General features: G+C 35.1%; 1 protein-coding gene and 1 long non-coding RNA gene across 3 annotated transcripts in view; one reads left to right on the top strand and one right to left on the bottom strand.

Moving 5' to 3' along the window:
- The window catches only part of hecw2b (HECT, C2 and WW domain containing E3 ubiquitin protein ligase 2b), a 94,334-nt gene extending 78,578 nt beyond the window's left edge, over positions 1–15,756 (top strand). For both annotated transcript variants that reach the window (XM_051702767.1, XM_051702769.1), the window contains exons 26-30: positions 3,202–3,348; positions 8,271–8,385; positions 9,002–9,087; positions 9,173–9,285; positions 12,476–15,756. In XM_051702767.1, coding sequence (XP_051558727.1) covers positions 3,202–3,348; positions 8,271–8,385; positions 9,002–9,087; positions 9,173–9,285; positions 12,476–12,587 — 573 coding nt within the window. In that variant the 3' untranslated portion in view covers positions 12,588–15,756. The remainder of the gene's footprint in view (positions 1–3,201; positions 3,349–8,270; positions 8,386–9,001; positions 9,088–9,172; positions 9,286–12,475) is intronic.
- On the bottom strand, positions 9,975–11,406 carry LOC127443823 (uncharacterized). The gene is made up of 3 exons (XR_007897708.1): positions 11,362–11,406; positions 11,042–11,201; positions 9,975–10,571 (listed from the first exon to the last, which is right to left on the bottom strand). It is a non-coding gene; the product is annotated as an uncharacterized LOC127443823 (long non-coding RNA).
- Positions 15,757–16,096: the final 340 nt, after the last annotated feature.

The raw sequence follows: 16,096 nt of genomic DNA on the forward strand, positions 1-16,096 counted from the left end.
GGTGAATATTTCAGCTGAAAACATTCCTCACAAAAAAATCATCAGCACTAATTCAATAAGAGGTGGTGCATTTGGGTGTTGATGAAGACCAAGAACGACAGGGAAAGGTCCTCACCAAATAAACCTTTATATTTACAATATGCGTGTCATTACGATTTGCTCCGATTAGTAGCATTATCGAAGTTTCATCTGCGTTGTTGTCAATGAATGGTTGTCAGTTTTTATAAATCAATTTAACTAACTTAATTGAACTTGAGAATGAAGTCATTTTAAACTGTTTCTTCAGTGTTTCTTGCTTTATCGAGAGATTGAAGGAAATTTTTCTTGTTTTTATTCATTAAAGCATTATTTCAGCCAAGAGTCTGATTACTCAAGAATACCTGGTTTAACCTCTTACACTCGGAGCGGCCCAGTTCTGGGCCGAGTGGGGACGCTGATTGTGAAAAGAGAATATATAATGGTATTACTCAACAACCAGTTGGTTGATTGCACAAAATAGGTGTCGTTTTAAAGTGTAGACTCTCATTTTTACAATAAATATAGCTGATCTGACCAATTCTCAGATACTGCTTTTAAATTTGCTGATAAAGTAGAACTGTTCCATTTTCATAATTCGCAAATTTGCGATAACAACAATCATATTCAGAACCAGTAAAAAGATCAAAAGATCACACAGCCATGTGTCATATATCTATTGAAAGGTCTTGATTAGTAGAATATAACGAGCAAATTTGTTTCATTCAGAGACTAAACTACTGTGAGTATTAACGTGTGAAATGCACATATATGATAAACAGAGGAAACAGAATCATTGTCACATTTTGTTTTATAACTTTATGAAAAATAAACATGATATAAATAGTGGAATATCACAACTTGCAGCAGACTGCTCGCGTCATAGACGTGTTAGATCATCCTCATTGGCTGTCTAGAGAGTGTTAGAATCCATATTTGGAATGGACCCGTGTCGTAGGTGGAGTAAGCAGACCCAGAGCGTGCAAGAGGTTGCTCAACGCACATTTTATGAAGTGATGAAATAGGAAGCCAAAGTGATCTGAATTTTATGATTATGGACTTAAGCCCTATTCGGATGGTTATTATTTTACATGGGGACATGAGGCAATTCCAGCATTTACAGGGGGTAGTCAGTGATTTTATTGCCACCCAGATCTGAAATGTCTGTGTTTTTCTCCCACCTCCCACGAGAAAATTCCCGGCCAGATTACCTACTGTTTTTTGACAAACACCAAGGTCGTGCGGTAATTTAATTACCATCCAAATCCACATCTCTGAGTTGATAATCCAAAAGCCGTTTTGGAAATCCTTTTTGACCACTGCTAAGTGCCGTATTTTTGTGCTGCGCATGGTAACAGCTCTGGCGGTAATGGACAGTTGTGAAAGTTGGAGGATTGTGTAAAATAATTTTTTTTAATAATTCACAATAATAAAATTACTTTGTCGCTCCAACATAGTAAGTGGGAACTCGTAAGTAGAAGGGAAAGAAAAACGAGAGCCAGATCACGTAAACTTTTGAAATGGTCCATTATTATGGCAGCAATTTTATCAAATTATAATATATCACATTTTAATGTAGAAACGTTTACTAAATACATTTATACACAGGGCTTGCATGACTACTCATTTATACGTAGGCTAGTCCCAGAAAAGTTGCCAGGTTAATGTCTATCTTATTTAAAAGGTTTAATTTCCACCTCCACATTTTAAACACTGACAGATAATTCCAAATTATGTCCGTCATTTTAATAGATAAAACATAAAGAAACCATTTCTATCTTTACTGTCCTTGATATGTGCGGCTTCTATATCTCCTTGCGTGCGCTTAGGAGAGAGTGCACAAGCGGCGCAACTGAGGTGATGCGGGTGACGAAACATGCGTACAGACGTCACCCTGAGAAACAATTGTTGTCCGAATAGGGCTTTAGTTGACATAATTTTAAGGATTTTTATATATATATATATATATATATATATATATATATATATATATATATATATATATATATATTTATTTTTGCATTCATAGTTTTCAGTTGTTCTGTTTTAGTGTTCAACAAAACCTGCTTGGAGGTGTTTTTGGACACTTTGGTGAATAAAAGTCCACCCTGGGAACCATGGTTTCAAATGCTATATCTTTGGATTGCATTGTACTATCAACTTGCATTGTACTATTTCCTGGTATTGTTGACATGTTGGAGAACAACACCAAAGTTAATTTAATGACCTTCCATACACACTGTCTAAAAGGTATAATGTCAAACATGATGAAGTGTATTTTTAGCGCTCATGTTTTGTGTTTTATTAGCAGTGTTTTATTTTGACAGTCTCTGAGCATGATGAAAATAGATATTTTTTCAAATTATGGTTTTCTAAAAATTGATACCATGCATTTGACCCCTAGAGTTATAAGCTCTTACTTTTGGGTATGCCATTTAAGCATTAAATCCTTAAAAATGCCTTCAGGGTGTAAGGGGTTAATCATCTTTAAAGTTGAGTTATATCCTCCCGGGTTAAGTGCAGTGACTGGGGATGCATACACTGGCGACCAAATATATATAACAACATAAATTGCAGTTTGAGTTTAAATTTGTTGGTCCTCATCTGATTGAAATGCAATATAAATAAATAAACATAAACTGCATTATGCTTAAAATACAGAAGAAAGATTCATTTAACATGCTAAAACAATGAAAACAATAACATTCAAGTCACCACTTTGTGGTGAAGCATTGTAGCAGCAAGTAAAGATTTTGCATCGACACTCTACTGCTTTCCCTGCAATGCCAGGATGTGCATGGTTGAATTTCCGACTGAATTTGAACCACTGAAATTTTAGATTCGAAGTTGTAAAGCAAAACATAATAGACTGAATATTACCTGTCAAAAAATAAAGATGAAAAAAAAAATTGGAGCTGAACATTGGAAGGTACATTTTTGTAATGAAGAATGTACCACTTAAATATGCAACCATAGTCAATTGCAGTACCCCAAAATCCAAGCCACTGTTAATGCAATGCATTTATCTTTCAATTAGTTCAATTCATCATTTTATGTTTTTTTGTACCTGACATTTGTCATTAATGTACTTCCATAGTTTTTCATGATATGGTTCCTTGAAGTGTTTTAAAAGTTTTTAAGCACACATATGAAACAGTTCTAAAAATCTGTGTGTTTTTATGTTAGATAACAGAGCGGGAGTTGAAGCCGGGTGGCGCGAACATCCCTGTGTCAGAGAAGAATAAGAAGGAGTACATTGAGCGCATGGTGAAATGGCGTATTGAGAGAGGAGTCGTCCAGCAGACCGAAAGTCTCATACGAGGCTTTTATGAGGTACTCAAATCTAATCAACACTCAGGAAGCTTTTAGTCTGCAATCTGTTGGCAAATGCTTTTGCAAGAGGTCTTACTAATATAATTTTTTTTTTTTTTTATCCTATAAAATCATAATAGAACGAAATGCAATAACTGTGCTGCCTTACAGAAACTTGCCATAGTTTACATAATCTTATCACCAACATTTTTGTTTGTAAATGCTGATGTCACTTCTCCAAAATGAGTTGCTGTATCAGATATACAGAATGTATGATAGTCCTATCTGTAGAGAGCTTATCGATATGAAGACAAAGCCAAATCCCGGACATTTAGAAGCAATTTTGAAATCCCGACCGGACGCTTTTTTCAGGTCCGAAAAAGAGGACATGTCCGGGAAAAAGTGGACGTATGGTCACCCTAATAATCATGCAAGGCCATATTGCGATTTCAGTCTTAATTCAATCAATCGTACAGCATTAATGGATATCATGCCGATATCTCCGAAGTCAAAGTCTGCTGGTTTCAAAGCGTTTTGGATGGTTTTCCTCATCATGTAACCTATAGGTTAATGCCGTTTATAGCAGGCTTTCTGCATTAACATAATAACGAGAGAGAATAAAAATGACATTTTATATGTTCTGAGGAGTGCCAACCTTACTTCTTATTGTGGCTATTATAATTTCTGGATTGTGCATTTAAATTCAGAGTTTTTACAAAGTGTGTTACTAATTAATAAATCAACCATTGGTTTTTCATATCAGCATTTTCATGCTTATAAAAGATATGCCGATGGTCAATAATTGGCCGATAAATACATTTTCATTTTTTGTCCAATTACTAAGCCACGACAGCGCTGAGAACCACCTGTTTGCATTTGAAGGAGTCATCTAAGACATTTAAATGACCAATAACAGTTTGTTTTATTGTAACGTGCCATCCTGTTATCACACTAATAGACTGGCTTGCAACAACATCTCATTTAAACAGAACCACAGGCTCAGCAGACATGCATGATGTTAAAAGTGCACTCATGTTTCATTATCCCTATTTCTCCTTAACAGTTCCCTGTAACTTTTAACTTGTAAACTAATGATAAAAACTTGTGCAAATCCAGCAATTTCTTCCTGTAAATCGCTTTTTGATCTTCCTCTGAAGCACTTGCTATATAATCTTGAATCAAAATCGGGTACTTCTGACTCACGAATGTTGTGTAAAGGTCGGTCTGTGACAAAAGCAGGTAGTGATTCCGGCTGTGTAAACTGGAAGCGATGAGGAGATTGCTGTTCTCGCTGGATCTGCACGAGAGAGCAACATTAAATTCAGTGTTCATCAATTACAAGATGTAATCTAGTGCACTATTAATGTCATATTTACTGTGCACTGTACAATAAAAAAAATTGTGTTGGTCTTTTTGTGAGAAAATGCGATTGCTAATATGCAACATGGTTACTGGATTACTGTGTGCAATTTTGTTATTTCCTCCTTTTATTAATACATTTAACAATTCCTTTATGACTAAACAGAAACCAGAAAGAATTTACTCTCTAAAATGCACAAACATCTTTTCTTTTTTACAGATTTCTTTTTATTTATTTTTAAAGTTCAAGTTTTAAAAATTGGGCAAATATTATGCTAAACTAAAGTTTTTAAATGTAATTTTTTTAGCAATTTTAAGTTGTCATTTACTATGTGTGATATATATATATATATATATATATATATATATATATATATATATATATATATATATATATATATATATATAGTGCTGTTAGTTTATTAAAATGTTTAATCGGGATTAATAGCATCATTTTTTGTTATTGCCGATTTTAAAAGTGCTGAAATTTGACACTACATATACTTCTTTTCTTGACAAAATTCATTTATTTCCATCTTAGGAAAGAAAACAAAATATGTAGCAATATAATGCTTTATTAACATTTTCCAAACAAAGTCTTCCATAGTATAAATATAGAAACGCACTACAATAGCACCAATTCAAGTAACATTAAACGTTTCCCAAAATCTATGTGGGAGTTTGACTAATTGAAAGAACTAGTCCTCACATAGGTTGCATATTTATTGCAATGTGCATTAAATCTCTTAAACTCTCATCATCCACAATATTAATCTGCCGGTAGACTGTGGCTATGTGCTTTGTTACAGGAATTGAAAAGCTGCGTTCATGATTCGTGTCAGAGCGTCAACACCAACGTCGAGCGCCGCTTTAAACTCGCCATGAAACGCGCTTGCAAACAAACATGTTTCATTCTGCGTTTTGGTGAGAGTTAAGATTTGGTGTGCTTCTGTGGTAATTAAAATGTACCTTACAAAGGTTGAAAAATACTTGATAAGTTCCATCTGGGCTTGTTTTGTACATCAAATATTGCTAAGAGCTCTTTCTTCATCATTTTATCACTGACAGAGAAGCGCTGTCAGAGATTATTTTTTAATTTATGGAGATAACAACCTCCTTGCTCTATCATTGAAGAGAGCTTAACAGTCAACGAGCATGTTACAAATTACGCCCATAGAATGTCTACAGGACTGCCGCGTTATTTTGTTTTATGCTAAGCTTGTAAATTAATCTTGGTTAGAAGGGCTCTTAAGCTGTTGTGTGTCTGTTTGTGGCATGTGCGTCAGTGTAATTACTCCGGCCAGACACTTTTTTCACACCAGTGTTTATGCTGTATTAACGGTAAATGCACTAATTACGATTAAGAAAAATTAATGCATTAAACTTTTTGGCAAGTCGTTTAGGACATCTACTTTGTGCGTGACACAAGTAATTTTTCCAGTATTTGTTTACAGACAGATTGTTTCACTTTTAATTGACTATATAATTGACAGTTCCAGTGTGTCAGAAGTTTACATACACTAAGTTAACTGTGCCTTTAAGCAGCTTGGAAAATTCCAGAAAATTATGTCAGACCTTTAGACAATTAGCCAATTAGCATTTGATAGGAGATGTACTGAATTAGAGGTGTACCTGTGGATGTATTTTAAGGCCTACCTTCAAACTCAGTGCCTCTTTGCTTGACATCATGGGAAAATCAAAAGTAATCAGCCAAGACCTCAGAAAACAAGTGTGGACCTCCACAAGTCTGGTTCATCCTTGGGAGCAATTTCCAAACACCCGAAGGTACCACGTTCATCTGTACAAACAATAGTATGTGTTACGTCCCTCAGATGTTACTAGGGGTATGGAGAAATGTTTCATAAATAAAAATACAATATATGGGTTCACTTCTATAACTGAGTGCTGGAAATGATTAAGGCAGAAACAGAGGTATCGTTGATGGTGATTCTTTTACTTTACTCAAAATATTTACAAATATTTACACAAAAGAGTTGAAGTAAGAATGGTGATACAAACAGTGACGATATACAATGTACAATAACAATGTAAGTTAAACAATACAAGTAAAAACACCATGGGATCATGCAGCCATCAAATCACTCAGGAAGGAGATGCATTCTGTCTCCTAGAGATGAACGTAGTTTGGTGCGAAAAGTGCAAATCAATCCCAGAATAACAGCAAAGGACCTTGTGAAGATGCTGGAGGAAACAGGTACACAAGTATCTATATCCACAGTAAATTGAGTCCTGTAACGACATAACCTGAAAGGCTGCTCAACAAGGAAGAAGCCACTGCTCCAAAACCGCCATAAAAAACCCAAACTACAGTTTGCAAGTGCACATGGGGACAAAGATCTTACTTTTTGGAGAAATGTCCTCTGGTCTGATGAAACAAATATGGAACTTTTTGGCCATAATGACCATCGTTATGTTTGGAGGAAAAAGGGTTAGGCTTGCAAGCTGAAGAACACCATCCCAACCGTGAAGCATGGGGGTGGCAGCATCATGGTGTGAGGGCGCTTTGCCGCAGGAGGGACTGGTGCACTTCACAAAATAGTTGGCATCATGAGGAAGGAAAATTGTGTGGATATATTGAAACAACATCTCAAGACATTAGCCAGGAAGTTAAATCTTGGTCGCAAATGGGTCTTCCAAATGGACAATGACCCCAAGCATACCTCCAAAGTTGTGGCAGAATGGCTTAAGGACAACAAAGTCAAGGTATTGGAGTGGCCATCACAAAGCCCTGACCTCAATCTAATCTCAAATGAAATCTCAATTTGTGGGCAGAACTGAAAAAGCTTGTGTGAGCAAGGAGGCCTACAAATCTGACTCAGTTACACCAGTTCTGTCTGGAGGAATGGGCCAAAATTCCAACAACTTATTGTGAGAATCTTGTGGAAGGCTACCCAAAGCATTTCACCCAAGTTAAACAATTTAAAGTCAATGCTACCAAATACTAACAAAGTGTATGTAAACTTCTGACCCACTGGCAATGTGATGAAAGAAATAAAAGCTGAAATAAATAATTCTCTCTACTATTATTCTGACATTTCACATTCTTAAAATAGTGATCCTAACTGACCTAAGACAGGGAATGTTTTCTACGTTTAAATGTCAGAAATTGTGAAAAACTGAGTTTAAATGTACTTGGCGTATGTAAACTTTTGACTTCGCAGAAATTGTAGAAAACATTCTCTGTCTTAGGTCAGTTAGGATCAATACTTGTATGTATGTATGTATATATGAAATTCACCAAAACTCTTCAATAGGCCTGGTAATTATATGATTAAATTAACACCACTGACAAAAGAGCATGTCGGAAAATGGTAGATCCTAAATTATTTAATGTGACCTTGTATGAAATGAGAGATGGAAATGCCACTCTAGTTGACCCATTTACTGCAGTTATAGCAAAGAAAATTGAGATTTTGTGATTTTTGTTGTCATACACAAGAATTGCATGTCATAACAAAATTTAGCATTACAATATACACAAATTCCCTGAATGAACTAGTAGCAGATATTTTATGAGCTGTGTAGTTGTGTTGTGAATTGACTGATGTGGGTTTGTGCTGCAGGTTGTCGATGCGCGGCTGGTGTCGGTGTTTGATGCACGAGAGCTGGAGCTGGTGATCGCAGGAACGGCAGAGATTGATCTGGGAGACTGGAGAAACAACACAGAGTACAGAGGAGGTAACAGCAGACCGCTGGCATATTAACTACACCAGTAATAACTCCTTTACACCCCTGTCATGTCAAAAGGAAGATGCTGTTAAAGCAATGTAGATGTCAAAAGATGTTACAAAAAACATTTGTTTTCTTTATATATATATATATATATATATATATATATATATATATATATATATATATACATATATATAGAAAAAAGTACTATGGCAGTACCATGGTAAAATGATTGCATCAGATGGTAATACCATGGTACTGAATGATTAAATATTCACATACCATTGTATTTACATAGTACTCTAAGGTACTTCAAAGAATTCTTTGGGAAATGCCCAAAAAAACATGGTATTATAAAACATGAAATGTACTGTACAAGGGTACTATATTGTTACTATGTTATTATGTCCATAAAAAATACCATGGTACTATTTTGTAAGTGTAACTAGAGGTGTGCAGAATCTGTTTCACTGTTTTCAGATAACAATAGAAATGTTATCTGCTTAATAGACTGTAGTGTTTTAATGTTTCCATTTGCCATTTAGGTCACTTTTATGGAGTATTATTTGGTCATATTTTGGCTTTATTGGAACAGACGTTTATTGGTTTTTCCTCTATCCAGGTTACCATGACAACCACATCGTAATTCGCTGGTTCTGGGCGGCAGTGGAGCGATTCAACAATGAGCAGAGACTCAGACTTCTTCAAGTGAGTGTTGAACAAGGTCTTTTAGTAAGACCGAATACAGTCTTTGTTGTTTAGGCATGGTTGAAATGTCTCCATGTTGTTTCAGTTTGTGACAGGGACTTCCAGTATCCCGTACGAGGGTTTTGCCTCCCTCAGGGGCAGCAATGGACCGCGGCGCTTCTGTGTAGAGAAGTGGGGGAAAATCACATCTCTGCCCAGGTAAACTGAACCTGTATTTTAACTCCAGGTTGTGCTGTATATTAAAGTAAAAGTAACATTCTGTGTTTTATAAAGCAAAGGATCAAGCTAGGATCAAGCTAACCTATGTGGGGCTGTATAGGCTTTAATTAAACTTTACCTCTCACAAAACACACAATATGCTCTCATGTTCACAATTTTAACCTCATACACACAAAATACTCACAAATGAAAAAATTGTCCCTCCCATACACAAAACGCTCTTACATTCAGAAATTTTACCTCATACACACAAAATATTAGCAAATTCAAATTTTTTACTTCGCATACGCCGAATGATCGCATATTCACAATTTTAACCTTGTATACATATAAAATAATCACACATTTACAATTTTTACCTACCTGCACACAAAATAATTTTAACCTTGTATACATATAATCACACATTCACAATTTTTACCTCACACAGAAAAAGATCACATTCACAATTTTACCTCACATACACACAAAACACTTGCACATTCACAATTTTACCTCACATATACACAAAACACTTGCACATTCACAATTTAGCTCACAAACAAAATGATCGCACATTCACAATTTTACCTCACATACACACAAGACACTTGCACATTCACAATTTTACCTCACATATACACAAGACACTTGCACATTCACAATTTTACCTCACATATATGCAAAACACTTGCACATTCACAATTTTACCTCACATATACGCAAAACACTTGCACATTCACAATTTTACCTCACATACACACAAAACACTTGCACATTCACAATTTACCTCACAAACAAAATGATCGCACATTCACAATTTTACCTCACATACACACAAAACACTTGCACATTCACAATTTACCTCACAAACAAAATGATCGCACATTCACAATTTTACCTCACATACACACAAAACACTTGCACATTCACAATTTACCTCACAAACAAAATGATCGCACATTCACAATTTTACCTCACATATACACAAAACACTTGCACATTCACAATTTTACCTCACATACAAACAAAATGATCGCACATTCACAATTTACCTCACAAACAAAATGATCGCACATTCACAATTTTACCTCACATACACACAAAACACTTGCACATTCACAATTTACCTCACAAACAAAATGATCGCACATTCACAATTTTACCTCACATATACACAAAACACTTGCACATTCACAATTTTACCTCACATATACACAAAACACTTGCACATTCACAATTTTACCTCACATACACACAAAACACTTGCACATTCACAATTTTACCTCACAAACAAAATGATCGCACATTCACAATTTTACCTCACATATACGCAAAACACTTGCACATTCACAATTTACCTCACAAACAAAATGATCGCACATTCACAATTTTACCTCGCATACACACAAAACACTTGCACATTCACAATTTTACCTCACATACACACAAAACACTTGCACATTCACAATTTACCTCACATACAAACAAAACACTCACACATTCACAATTTTACCTCACATACACACAAAACACTCACACATTCACAATTTTACCTCACATACACACAAAACACTCACACATTCACAATTTTACCTCACATACACACAAAACACTCACACATTCACAATTTTACCTCACATACACACAAAACACTTGCACATTCACAATTTTACCTCACATACAAACAAAACACTCACACATTCACAATTTTACCTCACATACACACAAAACACTCACACATTCACAATTTTACCTCACATACACACAAAACACTTGCACATTCACAATTTTACCTCACATATACACAAAACACTTGCACATTCACAATTTTACCTCACATATACACAAAACACTTGCACATTCACAATTTTACCTCACATATACACAAAACACTTGCACATTCACAATTTTACCTCACATATACACAAAACACTTGCACATTCACAATTTTACCTCACATACACACAAAACACTTGCACATTCACAATTTTACCTCACATACAAACAAAATGATCGCACATTCACAATTTTACCTCACATATACGCAAAACACTTGCACATTCACAATTTTACCTCACATACACACAAAACACTTGCACATTCACAATTTTACCCCACATACACACAAAATGATTGCACGTTCACAATTTTACCTCACATATACACAAAACACTCACACATTCACAATTTTACCTCACATACAAACACAATGATCGCACATTCACAATTTTACCTCACAATTTTACCTCACATACAAACACAATGATCGCACATTCACAATTTTACCTCACATACACACAAAACACTTGCACATTCACAATTTTACCTCACATACAAACACAATGATCGCACATTCACAATTTTACCTCACATATACACAAAACACTTGCACATTCACAATTTTACCTCACATATACACAAAACACTTGCACATTCACAATTTTACCTCACATATACACAAAACACTTGCACATTCACAATTTTACCTCACATACACACAAAACACTTGCACATTCACAATTTTACCCCACATACAAACAAAATGATCGCACATTCACAATTTTACCTCACATATACGCAAAACACTTGCACATTCACAATTTTACCTCACATACACACAAAACACTTGCACATTCACAATTTTACCCCACATACAGACAAAACGACTTGCACGTTCACAATTTTACCTCACACACAAAATGATCACACGTTCAAAATTTTATTTTATGTAACCTGAAATAAGCCGAGAACTGTAAGGTGAGCCAAATGCTACACTATATGACCAAAAGTATGTGGACACCCACTTCTAGTTTACAGGTTTTACTATTCCCGTGATTTCAGTGAAGAGAGATCTTAATGCTACACAATACAGTGACATTCTGGATAATTCTGTGCTTCCAAATTTTCTCATTTGACTATGGGCTGGCGGATAAAGGGGTAGAAAAAAAAAGTTAGTTACTCTTTTAAACTAAATGGTAAACATGCAAATTAACAAGGTTTGTGAGACTTAAGGGAATAGTGTATGTCTTTCAACCGTTTTTGGACTGCATTGGTTATTTACTCCACAAGATTGAATGCAGTCAGATGAAAATGGCCTTTGTCTTGTAGATGAAACATAGTGTTGCATGCTGCATTAAAAAAAGTGTCTTATCAATACTGGGTTTTGTGTCTTTATTTGTGCTTATAGGGCTCACACGTGTTTCAATCGCTTAGATCTCCCCCCGTATCCCTCGTTCTCCATGCTGTACGAGAAGATGCTCACTGCAGTGGAGGAGACCAGCACGTTCGGCTTGGAGTGAATGTTGACCTTTGCACTTCAGCCTGATCAAATATGTACTGCAACCACTTCCTGTGACCTCTCTAGAAGATTATGAAGCATTCAGAGCAAAGGAAGACTTTCTACCATTTAAAAAGACACCGAAAGCACTTAGAAGTATATGTTGTACACTGTTTTACTTAAGAAAATACTTCCTCACAAAACGAACACCACACAGACCCAACAAGGAAAACAAGGAAAGGCAAAAAAGACAAACTGGATTCATAGAAGAAAGTGCGAATGTAAACTCGGTTGTTTGGACAGTGGCGCCACTTTGATTCGCTCTGGACACAAAGAAGTGGTCGGGCAAATGCAAAGTTGAGTTATTAACTGTAAAAATTTACATTTATTTTACATGTATTCATTTAGCAGACACTTTTATCCAAAGCGACTTACAAATGAGGAATTGAGCAAAAATGAGGAAAACAAACCCAAAGGACTTTCGATATTAGAATACTCTTTTTAACTGTAAAAAAAAAAAAAAGACTTTTATACAGACCATCGAAGTGCAGCATGAATGAACAAACATTGTGTTGTGAAACAGCTTTCTTCAGATGTCCTTGCTGTCTCGAATCGCCTCAAGCATTATCACATGACATGTATGACAGCGTTACCCATTTTTTTTGTTGAAACCCTCTATATTAAATTGAAACGTATACCTTTGCTCTATCTTTATCATATTTACACATTTGTCTCTTCTGTTTGGTTTGACACAGTGTGCCCGTTCATGTCATGTCAAACGTGTGGCACTATTTTGAATGAACTGGTTATGCATATACTCACACAAACACACAGGCATGTTTTGAAAGGGCATGTTACACAAAAGTGCACTCTCATACACACTTAAACATATGAATGTGACCACTATGTGCAAATCTGCTTTAAAAATGTGCTGGAAGTTATGACTAAAAGAATGAGGAAGGTTTTATGATGTTTTGGAGAAGAAAATACCAATTGTATGACATTGACGCTTCTGGAAAAAATATCTGGGGGCTTTAACTTGATGGTTTTCCTTCTGAGAAATCTCAAGTTTGATTTCTGATGACATTATGAAAGAGAGGAGGACACAAAACTGATTTTCCACTTGAATGGTTACATCCCCCTACAGACAATCTTAAAGGAATAATTTACTCGAAAATAAAAATTCTGTCTTCATTTACTCACCCTCATATTGTTCCAAACCCCAATGACTGACTGACTTCCATGAAACATGAAAGGAGATGTTTTGAAAAATGGTCTCACTGCTCTTTTCCATTCAATGAATGTGGATGGTGACTGATTCTGTCAAGCTCCAAAAATGACAAAAAAAGCTCCATAAAAGCATTTTCAAGCCTTCTGAAAAAAAATATAATTGCTTTCTGCAAATCATTTTTTTTTTGTTATTCTTTGTTATTCACTAAAAATCTTCCTCTCTGTAGTAGATCTGAAATCTCATTTGCGATTGCACATATTGAAAATATTCAAACTTTTGTAGTATTTTAATGTTGCTTTTTTTGTCATTTTTGGATCTCAACACTGTCTGTTTTCATTAACCCTTTAAGCGGCGGGCCGCGAGAAAAAAATAATCAACAAAATATTAATAACTGCAGGTTTGACCAACACAAAATAAGTATCGTTTGAAAGCTTAGAAGCTCTACTTTACAATGCATGTAGGCATTATGACCTTAACTGAACAAGTGCTTTGAAATTTGCAGACAAATCAGAAGTGTTCCATTTTGATAATTTATATAAAAAAATCTTGCACTGTACATATTGCAATCAGTAAAAGCATCTGAAAAAAACTGATCAAACTGCCATGTGTCATAAGCTGTTGGAAAGCTTTCAAAGGGTAGAATACAACCAGCCTATTTGTTACTCACAGACAAATATATAGTGAGTAATAGCTAAGTATATGTCTTGGACAATTATGTTGCTGTTGCTTATATGCCGCGTTTTCACTTATAAATTCACGAAAAATAAACAGAACAAAAAATATCACATACTTTTAGCTTGTGATTATCTTTCAATCAAGTCACATAAGGTAATCGGATGCATAGATCACTAGATATTCCACACGAAGCACAACGTTACATATAGCCACCAGGAGATGGCGCCATGTAAATGACAAACTCGATGCAGACTCGAGGTTTTCATTCTGTGAAATCTCATTACTAAAATCAGGTCTCCATGCTATACAAACCTTTAGTCATTGTTGTGTTTGTATGTGTAATTAGTTCTTATGTACAATTATTATGTTTTATTTGTTTGGAGAGGCTTTTGGACACATGGAGACGTTTTTGGACACTATGATAAATGACTTTGTAAAGCTATAACTTTTGATTGCTTTGTCGTATCAACACAAAATATTTCTCATATACAGTTGACATGATTGGGAACAAACAAATACATTTTTTAGAGCCATCTTAATTACACATAGACATATATGATGTCAAATAAGAAAAATAAGAAAAAAGTAATTTTTTGTTTTGGCTCAATTTTTACCCCCAGAGGTTTCTTAGGCGAGAGTCATCATAATCTATATCATAATTTTATTTTATTTAGTTTTTAGTTTTCTTTACAATAATACCAAACACTTGACCCTCCTTGGTTTTTTGTCGAGTTATAAGCCTTTAATTTTGGGTATGCCACTGAAACACCTGAGCTTAAAGGGTTCAATTAAATTGTATCGAAAAGAGCACTGTGAACATTCTGCTAAATGTCTTTGGTGCTCGACAGAAGAAAGTAAGTCATACTTGTTTATAATGACATGAGGGTGAATAAAGTATGACAATTTTCATTTTGGGTGAACTATTCCTTTACACTTAATTATTCTTTTTATACTTACCCTTATAGCTTTAGTGTGACATGAATGTGAACTCAGCTTTCTTGAATGTTTTTCATTGTTGACACCTTTTTTTAACCCCCTTCCCTTATTTGAAAACGAGGAATATCAACCCCAGAGAAAAACATATCAATACATTCCAGATCATTTGCGTTAACTCAACACTGCCGTGGCTGTGTGCTGCTGGATTGTACTCTTGTTCTGAATGTTTTGTATTTGGATACATTTTGTGTATTTAATATCGCTTCCAGTAAAAACTGGTGTAGTTGAAACTGCCATGGGGCTTTATGAGCCCTATTAAATGTTGGAATAGCAACAGGAAGAAAAAAAAGATGAGCATATCATTTTTCATTTAATTTGATTATGGTTGGCCTACATCATTAATACAACCAGATAGATCATCGTCTTATTTGTATTAAGGCTTTTGCTGTGCCGTGCTGATATTTGTGCTGAATGGACCAAATTTTTAGGGGTGGCTGTCCCAAACCCGATTTTATTTTATCCCTAATTGTTTTGTTTGATTTTGAAACATTAAAAAAAGTGTCAAATTAATAAAACGAAAATGTTTTTGATCACTTTTTTTAATATCAGTTTCCTGGTCACAGTGCTGATCTCAAACTAATATATGAAGGAAACCGTATAAACGATCAGAGGACTGTTCATCCCTATTT

This window comes from Myxocyprinus asiaticus, chromosome 7 (assembly GCF_019703515.2).
Source record: "Myxocyprinus asiaticus isolate MX2 ecotype Aquarium Trade chromosome 7, UBuf_Myxa_2, whole genome shotgun sequence".
NCBI classification, from domain to species: domain Eukaryota; kingdom Metazoa; phylum Chordata; class Actinopteri; order Cypriniformes; family Catostomidae; genus Myxocyprinus; species Myxocyprinus asiaticus.